The 22,710-nt window shown below is 44.9% G+C and overlaps 1 protein-coding gene across 2 annotated transcripts in view; it reads left to right on the top strand.

Moving 5' to 3' along the window:
* RPS6KA6 (ribosomal protein S6 kinase A6) overlaps positions 1-22,710 on the top strand; it is an 88,850-nt gene that overhangs the window by 50,124 nt on the left and 16,016 nt on the right. For both annotated transcript variants that reach the window (XM_030574707.1, XM_030574708.1), the window contains 8 exons: positions 1,987-2,129; positions 3,315-3,385; positions 4,732-4,820; positions 5,997-6,061; positions 11,837-11,939; positions 14,258-14,382; positions 14,710-14,835; positions 15,615-15,704. In XM_030574707.1, the coding sequence (XP_030430567.1) occupies positions 1,987-2,129; positions 3,315-3,385; positions 4,732-4,820; positions 5,997-6,061; positions 11,837-11,939; positions 14,258-14,382; positions 14,710-14,835; positions 15,615-15,704 (812 nt within the window). The remainder of the gene's footprint in view (positions 1-1,986; positions 2,130-3,314; positions 3,386-4,731; positions 4,821-5,996; positions 6,062-11,836; positions 11,940-14,257; positions 14,383-14,709; positions 14,836-15,614; positions 15,705-22,710) is intronic.

Raw genomic sequence — 22,710 nt, forward strand, 5'->3', positions numbered from 1 at the left:
ATAAAGTCCACTGTATGCTGTGCTGTATAAATACTAACAGCCATTAGAACCACCTTGCAAGATTAAAAAGAAATTCATTATTTAAACTCTCATCCATTTAGTGCAATGTATATACACAATAGTTTTACTTGTAATCTTTTATTCTTTCTGATAGAACTTTTAGCTAAATGGGCTTTGCTTAGATCACAGAATTACTGGATATTCATTATTTAAAAGGATGTGTTTTTGTTTCAGACTTGCTTTAGACTCTTAGGCAACATCGGGGATTTGAATCCCTATACAATATTATTGATTTCTGGATACCATTCTCTTGGACTCCTTCAGCTTCTGAGGGGTTTTCTCTCTTGCTTTCTGCTTCTCTTGAAATGCCAAAAATCTAAATTGAGGGATTTAATTTAGATTAACTGCACCTTCCAGACCACAAACACCTTAGCCATTTGGGGCTTTCACAGAGCAGGGACTAGTGGAAAAATGGGGGGTAGTGAGAAAATCAGGATTACGGGATTATATTGTTTTGTAGGGTACACCAATACTTAAATTCAGTTTCAACTTAGGTCCAAAGGAAAATAATTCTTGTAATTCTTGGAGGCTTTTCTTTTCCATCAGCATTTGGAAGCTGCTTGTAAGGCAGCTTTTTGAATTAACAAGCACTTATAAAATTCCATTTTCCTTCTTACAATGGAAAAGAGAACTGAGAGGTGTACTTGATATAAACAAGTCTGACTTTGACAAGTTTATGTATATCTGGAGTAGTAAACCCCGATGTAGACAGTGGTAGGTCAACAGAAGAATTCTTCTTTTGACCTAGGGTACGTCTTCACTACCGGCCGTATCGGTGGGTAGCAATCGATTTCTTGAGGATTGATATATCACGTCTCATCTAGACGCGATATATCGATCTCTGAACGAGCTCCTGTCGACTCCGGAACTGCACCAATGTGAACAGCGGTAGCGGAGTCGACAGGGGGAGCCGCGGATGTCGATCCTGCACCGTGAGGACGGTAGGTAACTCGATCTAAGATGCTTCGACTTCAGCTACGCTATTCACGTAGCTGAAGTTGCGTATCTTAGATCGATTTCCCCCGCCCCCCAGTGTAGACCAGCCCCTAGCTACTGCCTCTCAGGGAGGTAGATTACCTATTTGCTGATGGGAGAATCTCTCCTGTCAGCGGAGGTAGCGTCTACACTGGAGTATCCACGCTGCAGTGGTGTAACTGTGCTGCTGTAGCTTTTTAAGTGTAGAAATACCTTAAGTCTGATTTTTACATAAGCTGTTTTTGGTAAAATAAGGCCATGTCTACACCAGCAGATATGTCTGCAAGACTTTTGTCGCTCAGCAGTATGAAAAGAACACCCTTACGAGTGACATGAGTTTTGCCTGTATAAGTGTCCATATGCACAGCGCTGTGTCGGTGGGAGACACTCTTCTACCGACAAAGCTGCCAACACTTGTTGGGCTGGTTTCATTATGTTGTTGGGAGAGCTCTCACCCCTCGACATATCGTGACTGCACGAGAGCTCTTTCAGCGGCATGTCTGTATTGGTACAGCTGTGCTGCTGCAAGCTTGAAAGTGTAGACATGGCCTTAGTACTTGGTGTTTTCTACGATGAAACATTTTTCTTTAAATCAAGTTTTTCCATCCTATAAAGCAGGCAGCAAAGTCTCAGCAAATAAGAAAAATAAAAGCAGAACCTTTCATAATTTTAAGGTTCTAAGTATGTAAAGTTTTAAATACCTAATTGCAGATGTACTTAGCAACAGTAATGGTCACTAAGACTTTCAGTTCACTTTCAAATGTTCCTGGCACTGTACAATCAATTGTGTAATGTACTATTTAACTTTCATTCTCCAGTGAGCTTTAGGATAACTATTTCTTTACTCATAAACAATCTTTGGTGGTTTGAATCCAAAATATAAAATTATTGTATAAAAAGCTGTTTTTAAAGTTCTTTACTAGATATATCTCTGTAATGCTGTTGTTGTAGACTTCGGACTCAGCAAAGAATCAGTAGATCAAGAAAAGAAGGCCTACTCTTTCTGTGGTACTGTAGAATACATGGCACCTGAAGTAGTAAACAGGCGAGGCCACAACCAGAGTGCTGATTGGTGGTCATTTGGTGTTCTTATGGTACTGTATGATTAATTGCATAATGTTGTTTGCAGTCAAATACTCTGCATGCCTCCACAGAGTAATGTTAAATTTATTTAGAATAAACTTGCCTAAGCCGAATTAGGACAACTTTAGGTTAAAGGGAAGACCTGGGAGAAGTTGGTAACTAGATTATACTGAAGAAACAATAGTTTTGAAATAAGTTGAACCTTGACTTGTTTATACCTTTAAGGAAATGCATACTTCTAAGGCAGGGATCGGCAACCTTTGGAACGTGGCTCTCCAGGGTAATCACCCTGGTGGGCCGGTTTGTTTACCTGCCGCATCTGCTGGTTCAGCTGACCGCAGCTCCTATTGGCCATGGTTTGCAGTCCCAGGCCAATGGGAGCTGTGGGAATCAGCACAGGCCAAGGGATGTGCCGGCTGCCACTTCCTGCCGCCCCCATTGGCCTGGAGCGGTGAACTGTGGCCAGTGGGCACCACAATTGGCCGAACCAGTGGTTACCCTGGAGAGCCATGTGCCAAAGGTTGCCAATTCTTGCTCTAAGGACCATGGACATATATGTGACTTTGTAGCAGTCCAGAACAATTTTATTCAGTCACTTTCCTAGGTGGTTGTTAGGCTTCAGTTTGAAAGTTTCTTTGACACATTGCTTAGTATTTACATTAGGAAAAAAAAACAAAAAAACTGAGTTTAACTACAAGCCTGTTGAATGAACAACATGGAAAAGTGGAGTACACCAGTAATAATAATATTTGTGCTGTTGCGGACAGTAAATTGTTACACCATTAGCATTTGTACTGAGGAGGAAAAATAAAGGCAAACACATTTTTTGGCTACTTTTTTGTAGTGTAGCAGTACATGACTTCAAGGAGAATTCCATTTGACTCCTCAAGTAGCTTTTGAATTATGGTCCATGAACCACCATTAGTCTGCAAAACCCTCCAAGGTGTTCTACATCATCTTTTTATCCCATCTACTGTTGATATTGATTGTCATGTAAATTGCCTTCAAAGAGAAAATGTTTAACTTTTTTGGATATTTTAAAAATTAAAATTAGTATGTATTTGCTAATCACCCTGAAGGCTTCTCAGGTCTTAGTGTGTGTAGTATAAGTGGAATACCATGTTAATTAAAATCTTGTAAGAGTACTTTTAAAATAACTAACCACTTGATGTTGATTAAACATTTGTTCTTTTCAGTTTGAAATGCTTACTGGTACGCTGCCATTTCAAGGTAAAGATCGAAATGAAACTATGAATATGATACTAAAGTAAGTATTTTTTTAATAGAATTACCCTTATTTTTTGAAAGTAACAGAAAATGTAGCTATAGATATTATGCTTTAGCTTGTGTATTGTAGTTTGCTCACTTTCAGGATGTGAAATTATAAAATGTCAAACACAAAAGTAAGAATTTGATCACAAGCAATGTAGATACTGGAGAATATTTCCAAGGCTTAAAACTGAAAAAAGTAAGTGTAAGATTGTGTGTGTGTGTTTGTGTGAAGTTAGTATTAAAAATAGGGCAGTAAAGTACACTAGAGTTATTTACCTGTCTGTACGCTGTTTCTTTGTTACAACATAGCTTATATAAAAACAAAACAACCTATTTTATGCAGATTGTTTATGCTATTCTCTCTGTGTACATAAGTGTGTATACACACACTTTCTATATAAAATTGTTTAATCCATGTTGTAAAAACAGTAAGACAAGTGTACAGTGGTGATTGGTAAACAAGTCCTAACTGTACTCTTTTGCCACTCTTTAACTGAGGGAGCAAGAATTTATTGCTTTTGTGAGTAGTCAGAGGGGTATCCTGCAGCTCAAATGGTTAGACTTCTAGGACCTTCTGAGGTGGATGGGTGCTAAAGAAAAGGGGTTTTAGTCCTGACTGCATGGCAGAGGGAGTGTTTGTCAAAAATGTATAGCAGCATTGATACAGAAGATTGATTAGTTCACCACCTATTTCAGGATTTGTGGCATAATGAATATGTACATGTATAACAATTCTACCTAGAAATTTCAGGCTGAACTAGACACTTCAATTATTAAAAAAATTGTTCAAATCACTTACGTTGTTTTAAATTTAGTAATTGTCCTTACAAAATAATCTCTGTGAAGTTGACCCCATTGGCTTTCTCTAATGACTTTATGATCTAATTCTTGAGGCATTTTATGAGTGGAGGAATAAAAAGGTGACTTGTGTGGTTGTGTAGATTACAAAGGTGTTTTGGCTATTTCCAAATGCCTTCAAGAGTTGGTTCTGATAGGCAAGGATGAATACTTCCTTTTTGTCATATGCCAGCATGTTTGGATATCCTTAGATCTCCTCAAGGATACACAACTTTAAGTACTTCATGCAGCTTTAGTTTGAAGCAGCCTATTTGTTGAAAATCACCATACCACACTGTGTGCTCTTTTTTCTAGAAGTTTCTTGAACAGGTAGTTATTTTAATATTCAATTTGAAATCCTGTTCACACAATTTCCCTACCTTTGTGACACACATTGACAGATCTGATGGCAGAGTTTCTTACCCTTAGTTTAATGAGCCCGTGTAGAGTGTTTTTAGCAAAACATTATTTTGAAGTAATCGTTTCTCCATTCTCTTTCTCCAGAGCAAAGCTTGGAATGCCACAGTTCCTTAGCCCTGAAGCGCAAAGCCTTCTAAGGATGTTGTTTAAAAGGAACCCATCAAACAGATTAGGTAATGTGAACTTGTTTTGGTTGGTTCTTTTTGACCTGGGTCTTGAAGTAGAACCATCTACAGCATAACTTGTGAACAATTTAAGTGAAGCTTCATTGAACAGTCCTATCAGTTCTTGGTTATTCAGCAGACTTCATTTTCTCATATTTTCTTGAGTTTGCAGTATGTTTGTTCTGGATTTGGCTCACCTGAGTAAATGACAGAGGAAGGTAGGCTGAAGATGACTTTCTTGGACCAGTCATTCACCTAGATTCTGGATGCAGCATTCTACAGAGCTCCAGTTCACTTAAGCAGCTGCCATGCAGTCTATAAGGGAAGCTTTGATATATATGAATTGGCTCTTGCCAACTGCTTGGATACACCAAATAAATTGAATTTTCAGGAATTGGAACCAGTTGATCTTCTCTTAGTCACCCAAAGATTCTGTGCACTGAATCTGTATTCCAGCCAATTGCAAGAGGATGTGCATCATAGCCTTAGTGTTTTACCACATATTGTGCTGACTTCCCTCAGCAGTGTAGCCCATACTGCTAGTCTGACAATGTCAGCAAGCCATAATTCAGAAAAAGGTAGCCTTTCTCTTATTTTAGCTCCCTCAATATGCCTTTCTGTGGCTTAGTATACTGTCCCATTTTCTTGTTTTTGCTGGCAGCCCTCCACAGGTGCATGGAACAGTGGCTTTATCAGACCATCCAAAAGGCTGTAATTCTGGAGTAAAAACTATGTATTAAGGTGCCAAACAAAAAATCAGGAAGCAGATTAGAAAACGCTGTTATGCTCCCCTAAGCATAGTCTCCAATTACTTGTTTGGAGATTTCATATTAAATTAGTGGTTTTCAGGGAAGTACTCGTGATTTTTTGTAAACTGCTAGATATAAAGATGCCCTGTGAGTAGGGCTCCTTTATATATTCAAAGAAGCAAACAAGGCACAAGTTCACTTTTTTCCTTTTCCAGGTTTTTCTTCAGCATGTATGAATTCGATTAGCTATATGCCAGTCTGTTCTCAGTCAAATATCTTGCTTGGAAACTCTTAACCTTAGGCAGTATTCCATGAATAAGTGATTCCATGCAATTTTCCAAGAAACCAAGTGACTAGCTTTTAATGCAATTTTGTATAGAGATTTTTATACTGAAGCTGGTTTTAATTTAGTCACTTTTGTTCCCTATAATTACAGGAGCTGGTTCAGATGGAGTTGAAGAAATCAAGAGACATCCTTTTTTTTCAACAGTTGATTGGAATGTAAGTACAAAACAGTTTAATTTCATAGCCATTTTTAGTTTTGTTACATTTGCAACATTTCTGTAAATTGCAATATAATTAAACAGGCTATACTAGACAAATGAGACTTCTCACTATTGTATTCTGAGACTGTATTTCTCCTCATTGCTGTACACTATTGAGGGTCTCACTAAAATTTTAAAACATGCATTAACATTTTTAATAGTAATTAGAATTGCAACATTCTAAATCTTAAAATCCTAAATAAAACTCCTTCAAAATGACTAAGAGGGGACAGGTACAGAAATTTGTGTTTTGTGTGTGTGTCATTGTAAGCCCGAGGTAGGTGTCTGTGTTCAAGAGACTGGATTCTTTTGAATAGCAGTGTTTGTCAGGGCTCTGCATGCACACTGTGCCTCCTTGTGTGAAGTCATAAAAGGCAATGTGGCCACAGTTCTCCCTCTGTTCCCTACTACTGCCTGTGGCAGCAGGGCTGAACCCAGTGGGTGTCCACCTCACAACATTCACTGAAAGTCAAACTCATCCTTTTCCCAACTAGTTTGGTGAAGATAATTGATCTTCACCCTTTTTATCTCATTTTCTTTCTTTTGGATATTCCAATAAAAAAGACATCTCTCTTCTCATCCCCCGCCCCCTCACCCCTCCCTGGTACAGCAGGGGTGAGGTGCTTCATAGTAGTATGGAATCTAAATAGCCATGTTTCATCCCCTCACTGGCTGACATAGATATTGCATCTCTTGCCTAGGGGACAGCCATACCCCAGGCAGGTGTTGTGTGCTGATTGCTTTCCTCCAAGACCCATCAGTTCAGAGGGACACAGTTCTAGTTACAGCTGCTTGAGCAATCCATGCAGGTCATTTCAGACCTAGAGGAAACAATCACCATCAAGATGGAGGTTCAGGTCTGCCTTGGCCAGCACTCCCTCATGTAGATGGATGCCTCTGTTTCCTAGGATCAGGTACAGATAGAAAGGCAGGGAAGAAGACATTGTTGAAATTGGGGCTAGCAACTTCAGCATCACAGCCAACACCTATGCCATGCTGACAGAATGAGAGAAGCTGAGGCATAATTTCATACGGAGCATAAATGCATCTCCAGACAATACTTGGTGCCATCCCACAAGGACAGAAATCATCACTTCTCCATGGGTGGAAGCTCTTAAGACCTTCACCTTTGTGGAAATAGCATTGGGTACAGGACCCCAGTACTTGTGTTGATGCCCACAACCAGACTAGGTTATGCCCATGCAGAATCCCCTATATCTCTTGCTCCTGAGTGTTAACTGATACCTTCCCTGGCCCTCTTCAGGGACCTTATTGTAGAGCTTACTACAAACATACAGGGCCTTGATAATTTGTCTAGGAGCCGTAGAAGAGAAATTGCAGGAATACAGGGAATGAGGCTTCTACTCTTGATATTTCCTTATCCTGAAGAAGAGAAGAGGTCTTAGTCAAACTCTGCACTTGAAAAAAAAATCACATTTTGCTGACTCAGTTTCCTTATCATTCTGCAGCATTTTTTGGGCTTGGGTCTGAATCTTCTAGAGGTGTCTGGGGAACCCTTCTGCTGCAGCTCATGGCTTGATTTCTTAACCAGAGAGCCCCTCTCTATCCAGGTCAGCTTGCTCTGACTTGTTTGGTCCTACAGCTAAACTGGGCTCCTTGCTATGCAAGCATGCTCATCTCTTCCCTTTTCCTGACCAAAACTTCCAGTGTGGTTCTGAGTCATCTTCCTGTGACCTGCCCAGTCTCTGTAGTTTTTAAAGGCTAGCATCAAAACCTTGATGTCTTTGTCCTGTGTTTGTGGATTTTCCACTTTCCAAACACCAGCCCCCTCCAGAAGGGTAGGGAAAAACTGGTTGTCTTGGGCTCCAGCTAATCTATTGTCCCAGGATGCTTCTATCAGAATATGCAGTCACTGAGTCTCTAATGGACCCCCCTTTTGTACCTGGTATGGGAGGGATGTGATACAGGCCTTATCAGCAAAGGTGGAATCCACCTACTCAGAACACATTTATACGCTGTGAACAATTACTCCTCTGCCCTCAGTTCTTCCTTGTGGCTGGTCATCCTTATGCTGTAGTTACTGTCCCATTTGCCCTCTCAGGCTGGTAAAGACTCCATGACATGCTCTCTTGTCTCAGTAATACCCCTCCTTGGGGGTCAGTTAATTACTAAACATAGCCCACCCAATCCATAACCAAAAGTTCCCAAAACTAGGTCATTTATCACCTCAAGGCATAGAATCCTTAAAACTCCACACTGCCTAGTCCATCGACAGTGCACATACTATACTCTGGCATCTTCTAGCACACCTTGGATTTTCTTTGTTTTTTTCCTGTCCTCCTTCCATGACAGCCCCTTGAACTGGAGCATAACCCAGCTCTTCCCAGCAGGTTCCCCCTCCCCCGCCTCTTTGCTGGGAGATCATCCTCACCAGGAGAGCATCCATTGGTCCCCCGTTCAGTAACTCTCAGGCAGGGCAGCAGGTAGGCCCTTCCACTGTTCCCCTGGCACTCAATCCACTGGTTCCCGCTTTTCAGCGTGAAAATGTCAGAGGGTAAACCCCTCTGCTGCTCCCATGCCTCAGCCTTCTGTGGCTCTCAGCTCTAGCTATCTGGCTTGGAAGTCAGCAACTCTCTGCTGCTCTCATGCCTTCAGCCTTTCCAGGAACCTTCTGTAGCTTTCTTCATGGATCTCCTTCCTTTCTGATTCTTTGATAAGCCCAGATGCTGCCCCGCTCTCATAATTGGCCAAACTGGGAGCTCCTCCTAAGATACAGGGGATCTTGACATGCTTCATTTGAAGGAGCTAGCCACCCACTCTCATCTTCTCCCTGGCACTTGTTAATATCTCGCTTTCCTCTGGCTTTTATCTTAATAATACAATCGTGTTTTAGTCTCACATCTTAAAAAAAAAAAAAAAAAAAAAAAAGAAAGAAAGAAAGAAAAAAAGCCCATCCATGACCCCACTTGCCTCTCCAGCTATCATTTTATGTCCTTTCCCCTTTTATCTCTAAGCTCATTGAATGAAGTGTGTGGGGGTTTCCTGTCCCAATTCCATGCAAGGCCCTTTCTAATCTGGCTTCCATCCCTGGTATTCCTCTTGCTAAAGTCTCTAATGAACTTTTCCTTGCCCAAGCTCGGAACTAGTGCTCCATCCTCATCGACTTGTCAACCATGTTCTTGAAATTTTGGCTTCCCTTGGCTGTCTGTGACTGTCCTGTCCTGGTTCTCCTCCTTACCTCCTCTTTCAGCTTTCTGTGTGGGTTCCACAGGGCTCTATCCTTGGTCCTTATCTCTTCTCTTTTTCTACATGTTATTTGGGTAATCTCATTTGCACAAATTAAACTACGCTTTCCATGCTGCTGACTTGTGTATCTACCTCTTTGCTCCAGATCTTTCTCAGTTTGTCCAGACTAAAACTTCTGCCTCTTTCTGACGTATCCTTGTGGATGTCTAGTTGTCAGACCAAGCTCAACGTGACTAAAACAGAGCTTTTAATCTCTGCCACCAAAACCCTCCCTAATGCCTTCTTTCTTGATTACTGTGGACAATGCCACTCTTCTTGCCTGTCTTAGACCCATAACATCAGCATCCTCTTCAATTTGGACCTCACCAAGTCCTCACATCCAGGCTTTGTCTGAATCTTGACCGATTCTTTCTGCATAACATCTCTAAAATACAGCCTTTTAAATTAGTGTTGGATCTTCTTCTAAAAGGATATGCTCTAGTTCAAACAAGGATTAATGCAAGGAAGTCCTAAAGACCTGTTCTACAGGAAGTCTGACTAGATGATCACAGTGGTCCCTTCTGGCCTTATCTGTGGATTCTTCCAATCCATCCACACAGCTAAATTCTTATCTCACATCTCAATACTGTAATATCCTTTTTGTTGACCTTCACAAATGAAATCTTGCACTGGTCGTAATTTATTCAGAATGTTGCTGCAAAGAACATTCTCCTAGTCCGATGACTTGATCATATCACTCCCGCCTTCACTGCCTTTTTGCATCCCTCTACTGGCTCCTCCTTCTCTGTTCCATCAAACATAAACTGCTTGTCTTCACTTTTCAAGGCTCTTCACAGCCTTACACTACCAGTCCTCTCCCATTCGCTGCCAAGATGACAACTGCCATCTCCAATCAGCCCGTGCGGCCAACTTCCATTGCCCGCTTGTTGAATTTTCAAACTAGCTCCTTTTTTTTTTTTTTCTCCCATGCTTCCCTTTATGCTTGGAAGGAGCGTCCTTGAACCGTGAAACATGATTGTCCTTCAAATTCCTCCTTAAAACTCTCTCCTTTGCTGTGATGCCTACAAAAATCTGAACAGGTGGCAGCTGGTGTGCTGAGACCACTGCCTATTATGCTGATCAATCTTATCTTATTTCCCAATCTGTCTGGCAGGTGCTATTGGAATACAAATATTAAATAAAGAAAAAAATCCTATTTTTATATACCTAGTAATAGGAAAATATATTGATACAGTAGCAAGAGGATTTATATCGATAAGGAACTGGGATTTCTAAGGGAGCAGTATCTAGAACAGTTTTCAACCTGTGGTCTGCAGACAACTGGGGATCCACAGATTTTCTGTTTTCCAAAGTGGTCTGAACCTCCGTTCAGAATTTGAAAGTTGAAGTTGAAAACCACTGAGAAAATTGCACTTTTACCTGAAAGTTTTGTACCTGCTTTTTGTACAGGGTGCACTTTGAGTATTTGACCGCACTTAGTGTATAATCAATTCTGGTTTGGTAATGGTCATTTTCACTTCCTGTCTCATGCACTGCACTGGTTGAGCTCATGCACATTTTCCCCAAGTCCTGTCATAGAGGGGCTGGGATGACTTCGCTTCAGGGAATATTCCTGCACACAAGGACAAGTAGCTGTGAGAGTCTGGTGGTGATCAGGGAGTACCACCTGGCCAGGGTAGAGGCAGAAAGCCTCTACAAGCCACTCAGCCTTTCACAGACCTTGACATGCAAGGATGAAAACAGAGGTGGTGAATGAGCCTCCTTTTTCTCTTCCTAAACCCTGAATAGCGCTGGGGAGTACCTGTTTGGAGTAATGCTTTACTTCTGTACTGCGCATCAGGACAGAGGATAATGAGGAGCTGCCATTCCTCACTGTTCCCTTAAGGGACCTAGGAAAGACCTGGAGTATTGGTTTAAGAGGGGGTAAATCCCCTCATCCCGTAAGGCAGGAAGAGCAAGACACAAAGGAGAATCTCCTGCCCTAGGGAACTAGAATGGCAAAGTATGGGGTGGATCCTCTCTCCCTCCTCTTGGGATTGGAGTGGTTTGGAGAATGTGGCTCCCTCTGCAATAGACAGAAACTGGGATCCAGTTCAGGTATTTGGGGAATACACCACTGTCTACCCATTTCCTTCTGAGGTAAGGATGAGTTGAGGTGGGGGAGGGCTGCAATTGTATGCTGTTGTCTACTTAATAAGCTGGAAGGGGAGAGGACTGGTGGGTAAGGAGAGGGGGCAAGCTTTGGTATATTTCTTGTGGCTTTCTGACTCTCTATTTCCTTCTAAGATCTTTCAGAGCAGGAGAGCAGAAAAACCTGAATAAATCTTTTTAAAAAAGGATCAGCAATACATGTTTGTGTTTTGTGCCTGCTATTTTGTAATGTGCTCTTTCAGAAAGCTAAATCTTTTGAAAATAGATGAAAAACATTCTAGTTGTGTTCCTTTCAGTTTAGCAAAATATATAATATATCTGTAAAGTAATTCTGAAGTTTAGTTAAACTTCTTTTGTGGCTTTTCTGTTCCAGAAACTGTTCAGAAGAGAAATTCAGCCCCCATTTAAACCTGCTTCTGGTAAGCCAGAAGATACCTTCTGTTTTGATCCAGAATTCACAGCAAAAACCCCAAAAGGTAATGCATATATTTAGAAAATAATGAGTCAATATAATGAACGCATTGTATGGGGAGGACTAAATTACATTGTTGTTTGATACCTAGGAGTTTGAGCTATAAAATTTAGAGCCATTAATCTTGGGAGTTGGCACAAATATGAAAGGCAGAATATATACCAATCACAGTAAAATCAACTGTGGCATTAGTGTCGTTTAGTGAATAGTGTTTTATTCTTGTTTCAGTTTTATTCCCCTTCTCCATTTCTCTTGTTCCTGTTTTGGCCTTTATCTTTTTTTTTTTTTTAATCCCTATTGTCTGCAGTGGTGGATTGACTTAATATTGTAGAAAGGGGCTTGAAATCCAAATCTCCCTCTTCTCTCCCAAGTGACTCATAATTGGCCCCACCTAGCTTCATTTCCTTATCCTTTACAAACCATCCTTACCTCAGTGCAGGCCCCGGAGAGGAGCATTCTTAGGCAGTGAATCATCTCCCATTCATCCCTTCCTAGCTGCTGGAGAGAGAAACTGCAGAGAAAGTGTTTTTTTTTCTCTGCCGTCTTCTCTAAGTGGGTAAGGTGAGGGGAAATTGAAGAGCAGTGCAATTTTTCTTCTGTTCCATTTTGACCAATGTGTATTAGAGGGCAAGAGTTGCCAGTCAGTCATGGAGAGAAAGAACTGTTCTTTTTTTTTTAAAGTGATTGATATCCAGCTAATGGGATTGTATTTAGTAGTGGTCCTTGAATATTTCTGCTAATAAACATTGAAAAATTAGCACTGAAATTATTAATATCAATTCTGTTGTAATTTCAAAATTAACACCTCATCGTAATGAATTAGGACAGTTCACCCTCATGAAGGTATTGTACCAGCCTGTCTATAGATCAGGAAGACAGCAGTACAATGTTTTATTTGGTTTCACATTGGAAGAGATTATTTTTCTAATGGTAAGAGCTGGGAACCATTTTTATATTAAAAGTCTTGATTCTGCAGAATCTGTGCCTGTCACTGGGATTAGGTTAATACAGTTGTTGGAGCTGATCTGTCCTATGGCTAAGTCTCAGACATTGCTTGTGAGCCTAGATATGTTCATACATAGTTCTCCACATCTTGTCAAAAGTGAAGTGAAGATGACTCTGACATCCTAGTCCCTTGTGAACGTTTGAGTATATTTCAGGATCACTGTCCTCTACAGCTGTAAATAATTTGGCTCAGTAAAGTTTTTGATGGATTTACTTTTCTTTTGGCCAGTCAAATTTGAATTTAGGTGAAATCCAGCTTTAGAGATGAGGGATTTTTCCATGTCAGTATTGAGGTGCAATGGTAAAACTGAATGTGTGGGGAAAGTAAAATGGTATATGTTAATGTTTTGCCTGACTTGAGCTAGTGCTATCAAATCAATTTTAGTAGTGCTTCAAGTAAACTTGTGTAAATATCTTTTGTGAAGTCATCTTTTAAATACAAAATTACCGCACAGTGAAATGGGTTTGTTCTAATGTTCAGTCACTCAGTTAAGGCTTATAATCATTTCTGTTCAACAATTTAGTATGTTCATTTAAGGGTCCTGTTTATAAATCTCCCCTTGACGGTTTCACCTGGACTTTAAAACCAGATATCTGGTTTCTTGGCCACGTGATGTGTTATCAGCAGTTTGTATTCCAACGTAGCCCTTAAGTTTACATACATATGTTAAAAAACCTCTGGACCAAATTGTGCTTTATTTGTGTTTAGACAGAGTACAGTGAAGTAGAAGTTGCACACACTGTACATTGGGGAAGATCTGGGTTCTCATGACTTTTGAAACATATCACTATATTCAAGTATTGTCTCCATGGATCCCTGTACTTCTGCCGTGCCCACATCTATGGTTCTTCAGTTGAAACTTCTAGCTAGCAGTGCCCTCATATGCACCCTTTTTGACTCCACATACTTGAGCTCGCTGCTGTGAATGAAACCGTGGCACCAATCTTTAGTTCTTCGTGCATAGTCACAGATAGGGTGTTTTTTTGGGGGGATAGATGTAATTACATGTATTCTAGTTTATGCGACATCTTGAAGTCTTGTAGTTTTAAAAAAAAAAAGAGTGGGGGGCAGGCATGTATTTTATTTAGCATGTGATACTGTTAAAATAAGTAAAAGTGAGAATATAAGTGAAAGGTGATATATTAGCACCCCGACTACATCTTGTAGTTCAGAACCAATTCTACTTTCTTATATTTTCCTCAAAATACTTTTGAGAACATCCCTATGGTAAACACATAGAATAGCTTAGCTTGAATATACTGAAGTAGCAGAATACTCTTCAGATTCTAATTAAACCATGTGTATTTAACAATTAGATTCTCCAGGAGTTCCACCTAGTGCTAATGCGCATCAGCTGTTCAAAGGATTTAGCTTTGTTGCGACTACTGCCATAGAAGATCATAAAATTTCACCCCTCACCAATATATTGCCAATAGTACAGGTAAAATTTATTTTTCTTGTTATAGATATTTCTTAACTAAAATGCGAAAGCTGATGTGTGTTTTGATAGTTAACCTCCATTCTCCTCTGTTGGAAAGACCCTTATATCAGCACATCAGCACCAAAGCACTTATAATATACATAAACATTATGTGCAGCAGTTTAAGCTAATCCATTGTCAAAAATCAAGTTGAATGTTTCTTTAAATGCAAATTTCAAAAGGAAAAAACTGCAAAGTAAAGAAAAATCTGCTACTTGAGAAAATAAAAATGATGTTTTGTTGAAGTACAGTTTATTGTTTTAAAATGCAGTTTATATTTGTTTAAAGCAACTTCATGGAAACAGTGCACAGTTCACTGATGTGTATGAGCTGAAGGAGGATATTGGTGTTGGCTCCTACTCTGTTTGCAAGAGATGTGTGCACATAGCTACCAATATGGAGTTTGCCGTGAAGGTACTTGGTGTAAATTCTCTTTTTGGTATTTGAATAGTTACTCCACAGTTGAGTCATGTATCTTTTTAATGTACTAGTAAGTAAAGAGAACTTTTTAAAAAAAAACTAATTTTTTCAGTCAGCGTAATGTTGTATGTGCTTTGAGAAGTGAAAAAATAAATTTTTCCATTCAGCTAAATTTTGTATTTGCTTTTACCATTATTTCTTGTTAGAGGAAAGGTTGCCATCAGACTTTGTTGGAAAAAGACTTACAGAGCAATATATCAATTATTTGAAACCTAATTCAGTTGGCTTTGAAATTACTTAAATTATCATGTTTCATTAGCGTGAATAGACGTCTTGTTAAATGTTCCCTTTTCCTTTTTTATTTGCCCTTACAATAAGAATACAACAAAGGTCAGATCAGTGGGCTCTTTAGGTGGGGAAGTGGGCAGGAGGGAATTAGAAGTATTTAGGACAGTCAGATAAATTCACTGATATCTTCAAATTAGAGCAATTTTCAATATACGCTAGAACTTGTTTTGTAACTGTTAACTTCAAGCTTTAAGTGAATAGGCTGGATAATGTTTCACTCCTAACTACTAAGGATGAAGCATGAAAATAAAGAGAGCAATAATGTGACTTTTATAGTCAAAACTGCTGTCTTGCTTAGTTTGAAAATTCTTGTTACTTGTAGCTTTTGTGGTCTCTTATCCAAAATCCAGGATTTTAATCCATTTTGCCTTTCTGAGGAAATACTTCATTTAACATTGAGCCCTTTTCCACCATTTATTTCACAGATAATTGACAAAAGTAAGAGAGATCCCTCAGAAGAAATTGAGATTTTGATGCGCTATGGACAGCACCCTAATATTATTACTTTAAAAGATGTATGTACTCTTTCTTTTTTAAATTTTACAATTCTTACCACAAAGCAGTCAAACAATAAATAAAATAATTGTTGGGTAGGGATCCCATGTTTTGCATTTCCAGTAAAATATGATAGAAACAATACTTCTTCTTCGAGTGATTGCTCATATCCATTCCAGTTAGGTGTACACGCCGCGCGTGCACATTCGTCGGAAAACTTTTACCCTAGCAACTCCGTGGGCCGGCAGGTCGCCCCCTAGAGTGGCGCCACCATGGCGCTCCATATATACTCCTGCCGGCCCACCCGCTCCTCAGTTCCTTCTTACCGCCCGTGTCGGTCGTTGGAACAGTGGAGCGCGGCTTAGCTGACCTCCACTTCCCTAGCTACTCGTTTTCTCGTATATAATTATGCAGTTATAACACTTTTATATATATATTTGTATGGTTATACGTGTTTCTTTGCTAACATGGTTAGTTTAGTTAGCGGGGTTCAGGAAGTAGCCCTTCCATGAGCCCAGTGCCGGAGCCATGCATGGCTCACCCGGTTTTAAAAGGGGCCCGGCTTGCCAGAAGCCGCGGCCGAAGAGAGATCTACATGACTCCTGTTTGAAGTGCCTCAGGGAATCACACTTAACAGATAAGTGCCCCATGTGCAAGGCTTTTAAGCCGAGAACAAAAAGGTGCGGGACTTTCACTTATCCCTCCACCTTGGGCGCCGAGCGATGTTCAAGCGGCGGGCAGAAGCGCCTCCTCGGCACCGGACCCCGCCGGTACCACCAAGGCCTTTCGGCACCGACCGTCGCCGGCACCGATGTCGACTCGGCACCGCTCCCTTCTTCCGAGGTCGAGAGAGTCTACGATTCCTGCTGGTGCCTGGCAGCTCCCCGGCACGCGCCGTGGTTGAGCCCCTTGCTCCCGCTACTTCCGTGCCACCTGCATCGCAGCCAGAGAGCTCGCCTAAGTTGCGTTATCCGGCACCGTCACCTGCAGAGGCACCGATGACTTCGGCTCCGTCGATTCCAGTCCCCCAGGACCATGGAATCCGGTGCCTGGCAGCTCCCCGGCTCGCGCCGTGGTAGAGCTTACTGCTCCTGCTGCTTCTGTGCCAGCTGCACCACAGCTAGACAGCTCGTCTAAGATGGCTCGCCCGGCACCGCCGACGTCGGCACCGTCGATCCCGGTCCCACGAGGGCCGTAGAATCCGGTGCCTGACGGCTCCCCGGCACGCGCCGTGGTTGAGCGTATTGCTCCTGCTGCTTCCGTGCCAGCGGCACCGCAGCCAGAGAGCTCGTCTAAGTCGGATCGCCCGGCGCCGACACCTGCTACGGCACCAATGACGTCGTCACCGTCGATCCCGGTCCCACAAGGGCCGTAGAATCCGGTGCCTGACGGCTCCCCGGCACGCGCCGTGGTTGAGCGTATTGCTCCTGCTGCTTCCGTGCCAGTGGCACCGCAGCCAGAGGGCTCGTCTACGTCGGATCGCCCGGCACCGACACCTGCTGCGGCACCGATGGCGTCGGCACCGTCGATCCCGGTCCCACAAGGGCCGTAGAATCCGGTGCCTGACGGCTCCCCGGCACGCGCCGTGGTTGAGCGTATTGCTCCTGCTGCTTCCGTGCCAGTGGCACCGCAGCCAGAGGGCTCGTCTACGTCGGATCGCCCGGCACCGACACCTGCTGCGGCACCGATGACGTCGGCACCGTCGATCCCGGTCCCACAAGGGCCGTAGAATCCGGTGCCTGACGGCTCCCCGGCACGCGCCGTGGTTGAGCGTATTGCTCCTGCTGCTTCCGTGCCAACGGCACCGCAGCCAGAGAGCTCGTCTACGTCGGATCGCCCGGCACCGACACCTGCTGCGGCACCGATGACGTCGGCACCGTCGATCCCGGTCCCGCAAGGGCCGTAGTATCCGGTGCCTGACGGCTCCCCGGCACGCGCCGTGGTCGAGCTAATGCTCCGGCTGCTTCCGTGCCAACGGCACCGCGGCCAGAGGGCTAGTCTAAGTCGGATCGCCCGGCACCGACACCTGCTGCGGCACCGATGACGTCGGCACCGTCGATCCCGGTCCCGCAAGGGCCGTAGAATCCGGTGCCTGATGGCTCCCCGGCACGCGCCGTGGTTGAGCTCCTGCTCCGGCTGCTTCCATGCCAACCGAAGCCTCTGAGGCACCGACAACATCGGCACCGTCGATTCCAGTCCCACAAGGGCTATCGAATCCGGTGCCCGACGGCTCCCCGGCACGCGCCGTGGTTGAGCGTATTACTCCCGCTGCTTCAGTGCTGACGGCACCGCAGCCAGACAGCTTATCTAAATCGGTTCGCCCGGCACCGGCTCCTACCGAAGCTCTGATGACCTCGGTACCGTGGATCCCGGCCCCACGAGGGCCGTCGAATCCGGTGCCTGACAGCTCCCCAGTACGCACTGTGGTTGAGCCTGCTGTTCCCTGCACGCCGGAGATGTTACCAACGGCGAGGGCTCTCAGTGCCATGACAGAGTCAGTGCTGCCTGACCCGGGCACCGCCGGTACGGGTAATACAGTCTCTTCAAGGGACTGTCCCCTGTCAGTACAGCAGAGCGGCACCGTTCATGATCACGGTCCCGCAGACACTCCAAGTCCTGTCGGCACGCCGGACACCACTGGCAGTCCCGGTGCTGTTTTCCTCGGTACTGGTCACACTCGCTGCACCGGTCGGTATCCCGTTCGCCGACCCGCTATCGGCACCGTTCCGACATCTGGCACCGGGGCAGGTACCTTGACTCCTGTAGCTCTTCTCCGAGCCTCGAGATCTCGGTCGACCTCCCAACACCGTTCTGGTTGCGGGTCTGGATCTCGTTCCAGGTACCGATACGCCTCCCGATGCCGGTCCCCGGTGCCGAGTTGGGCAAGGTCCGAGTGAGTCAGAGACTCGGCCCATGCCTTCTTTTAGTACCTCCATGGCCGTCCGGACACGCATCCGTGTCAGCCCATATGCGCAGATTTTATGCTCAGGACCACGATCCTGATATGATGGCCAGCGGGCGCCAGCCCCGAAGCAGAAAGAGCCTTGGCGAATGCAAGGTGTACTCTGCAGGGGCCCTGCACCTCTGGGTAGCAAAGCAACAAGCCTTGCTTAGCTGCGATAATTATAGCACCTGGGTGGAGGAGTTTCTCCCTCGAACCTCCCACCTGGAGTTCGCTGCCGTCTTGGAGGACGGGGGAAAGAATTTACCCTTTGTTGGTAAAGGCATCTTCGCGGCAGAGACAGCCCCAGACTGCGAAGCCTGCTGGACAATAGGGTCCTAATGCGTCTCAGCATGTATACGCCAGCGACCAAACGCAGGCCTTTATGGCCCCAGCCGCCATACTCTGTGCCTAGCCAGAGGCAGAACTCTGGAAAACGGCAAGGCCAAGGTGGTTGCAGACAAACGTCAGGCCCCCTAAAAAGCCAAAGTCAAGGTCCCTCGCAATTACCACTGGGACCAAAGACGGACCTTCCAAGGTTCGCCGGAGGGCGGTGTACCAGTCGCAGGACGGGATCCCGATCCCGTTTTCTTCTGGCATGGCCCCAGTTACTTTCAGATCGCTGGGTCCTGCGCACGATGGAGCATAGGTACCACCTTTAATTTGCTCCAGCCCTGTCCCCCTTCAGCGGACGAAAGGGGCAAGGGGTTTTACTCCCGTTATGCCCTAGTCCCCCACTCGAACACAGGTCTCAGACCTCCCTGGTCCTGCATGGACTCAACCGGTTTAGGATAAGGTTGAAGTTCTACATGGTATCCCTGGGAACCATTATTCCATCCTTGCCTCCTGGGGGCTACTATGCCGCCCTGGATATGAAGGACGCGTACTTTCGCAGTGCCATCTTCCCTCCACACGGGAGATGCCTCCGCTTTATAGCCAGCGGTGAATACTCCCGGTTTACGGCCATAGTCGCCGCCTTCCGTCGCTGATGTCGGATATGCGTTTTTCCGTATCTGGACGATTCGCTTATCCGAGGAGACTCTGAGACACAAACCGCTCAGCCGTGGGCATCGTCACGGTCTTATTCACAGATCAAGGCCTGATGATTACTATAGAGCAATCCACTCTGGTTCCCACGCAGAGGTTGGGCTTCCTAGGGGCTATCCTGGTCTCCTACCTAGCCGGAGCCTGCTTATCACAACTGCGGTTTTAGGCGAGGGCAACAATCATCTGAGGTCTGAAGGCTTTCCCAACGACCTCAGCTCGCTCTTGTCTCAGGCTCCTGGGTCCATGGTTGCCCGCAAGTTTGTAACCAAACACGCCAAGCTCCGCCTCCGTCCTCTCCAAGTCCGGCCCACCTCGGCGTACCGCTTGGTCAGGGAGCCAATGGTCATGGTAGTCACCGTTCCCTCGAACGTCTTAGGCTCCCTAGAGTGGTGGCTAACTCCCTCCTTGGTGTGGACAGGGATGCGGTTTCATCCGCCCCAGCCCTCACTGCCCCTGACGGCGGACGCATCATCTCTCTGCTCGAGTGCTCATGGTCGCCTCCGAGCTTAAGGCCTTTGGTCTTCTAAGAAGCTGGCATTCCTCGTTAATGCCCCAAAAATGAGAGTAGTCCGCCTGGCATGCCAGGGGTTCCAGCGGCAGCTGCGAGGCCGTTGTATCTCGGTGTTTACAGCCAACACAAGGGCCAGGTGCTTCATAAGTATTCAGGGGGGACATAGTCCTCCCCCCTTTTTTGTCAGCAGGCCATCCATTTCCGGGTCTTTTGCATGGCCCACTCGATGGAGCTGGCGACGTCCTTTCTCCCAGGCGTTCGGAACGTCTTAACTCTTTGACTCAGCAGGTTTTTCCTGTCTTACGAGTGATCACTCTGCCCCATGTGAGGCGTCCCGCTTTCCGGAAGTGGAGATGTTTCCTCACACAGACCTGTTCGCTCACCGCGAGAGCAGGAAATGCCAGGTGTTCTGCTCCTTCCAAGGTCTCTCCTCGGAATCGATCTTGGACGCATTCCTGATGCCGTGGAACGGCCAACTGCATTATGCCTCCCCACTGTTCCCGCTGGTTCGTTACGTCCTGCTCAAACTCCGCGGGGGCAGAGCGTGCATCATCATGATCACTCCAGAGTGGTCCAGGCAGCACTGACATACCACGTTGCTCGGCCTGTCAGCCCAGACCTCATCACTCAGGGCAATGACAGGCTTCGTCACTCGGACCTGCAGCCTCTTCGCCTCACGGTGGCTCCTGCGTACCTGAGTCGGGGTGACAGGCAGCCTTCCACCTGGTCAACGTACCGAGCCAGGTGGAAGCGTTTCCTTTACAGCTGCAGTACGCTCGATCTTGCTCCTGCTGAGGTCTCGATCCCCTCTATTTGGCCTGCCTCTGGCCTTCAGCGGCAGGATCTGGCGGTATCATCGCTGAGGACACTCTCAGTGGCCATCCCTACCTTCCAGCAGGCTAAGATGGACGTTCAGTGTCCCACGCTCTATGGGTTCGAGGTCCCTCAAGGGCTTGGAGCGCTTGCACCCTCGGGTGCGCCACCCAGCCCCGCCCTGGGACCTCAACCTAGTCTTGGCCAGACGGGTCTCTGAGATCAGAGCTCTTACGAAGGTTCCACAAAGACAAGGTGCAGTTATGACCGCACCCGGCTTACCTCCCTAAGGTGTTTTGGCCTTTCATGTTACCCACAGCTCAACGCAATGGGCATAACCGTTGCACTCCTTGGACATCTGTGGAGTGCTCGCATTATATTGTGCTGACAGAATCATTTCCTAAGGTGCCCCAGCTCTGCCCCGGTAGCGGGCCAAAGGGAGGGCTTGCTTGTTTTCCTCTCAGAGGATCTCATCTTGGGTGATGGCGGACATCCCCACTTGTTATGATTTGGCTCATATTTCCCCAAGCCACATCACCGTGCATTCTACCAGGGCTCAGGCTTCATCTGCCGCCTTGCTGGCTCGTGTTTCTACCCACGAGACCTGTCGCGAAGCTACATTGGTCCTCGGTCCTTACCTTTGCTTCGCAGTATACCTTGTTCAGCAGTCAAGAGAGGCTGTAGCCTCTGGCTCAGCAGTTTTATTCTGCCACATTTCACTCCGACCCCACCGCCTTTGTAAGGCTTGGGATTCACCTAACTGGAATGGATATGAGCAATCACTCGAAGAAGAAAAGACGGTTACTCACCTTTGTAACTGTTGTTCTTCGAGATGTGTTGCTCATATCCATTCCGCACCCGCCCTCCTTCCCCACTGTCGGAGTAGCCGGCAAGAAGGAACTGAGGAGCGGGTGGGCCGGCAGGAGTATATATGGAGCGCCATGGTGGCGCCACTCTAGGGGGCGACCTGCCGGCCCACGGAGTTGCTAGGGTAAAAGTTTTCCGACGAATGTGCACGCGCGGCGCGTACACCTAACTGGAATGGATATGAGCAACACATCTCGAAGAACAACAGTTACAAAGGTGAGTAACCGTCTTTTATAGTTTTTTTTAAAAAGGTAAAATATTTCAAATATGGCATATGCGGTTACTTGTACATTATATCTTAATTTTTTTGCAAATATGCTAGGTTTTGGGAGACTCAAAATGTTTTTGGCCTTTGCTCATAAATTAATTATTAAATTCCTAAATGATTCTGGGTTTTAAAGGTGACCTGCAAAGAAAAGAAAATTCTGCACTTTATTGCTTTTGTTTCCACTTTCTCTCTCATTTGAAATTTAGATCTTGTTTCTACTGGAAGATTCTGTAGACAGCTAGAGAGCTAATAGAATTTTGATACCATAATTAATTAATGGAACTTGTGCATGTGAGAGGGAATGGGATTTTTACTACTAATTTCTTTGTTTTTGTTTAATGTTGATTTAACTCAAAATGCCTAACAGTTAAGATCTACTTGTGAAAGAGTCAACACTTACACACTTTAAATTGATGGCTCAGGCCTTGCCTACACTACAGGGGAAATTTGATCTAAGCTACCCAATTTGAGTTACATGAATAGCGTAATGCAAATCCACGTGGCTTAGATCTATGCAATGTTGATGGGAGATGCTCTCCCATTGACTCCCCCAATCTTCTTGATCCAGTGGAGTACAGG

This window comes from Gopherus evgoodei, chromosome 9 (genome assembly GCF_007399415.2).
Source record: "Gopherus evgoodei ecotype Sinaloan lineage chromosome 9, rGopEvg1_v1.p, whole genome shotgun sequence".
Classification (NCBI taxonomy): Eukaryota; Metazoa; Chordata; order Testudines; family Testudinidae; genus Gopherus; species Gopherus evgoodei.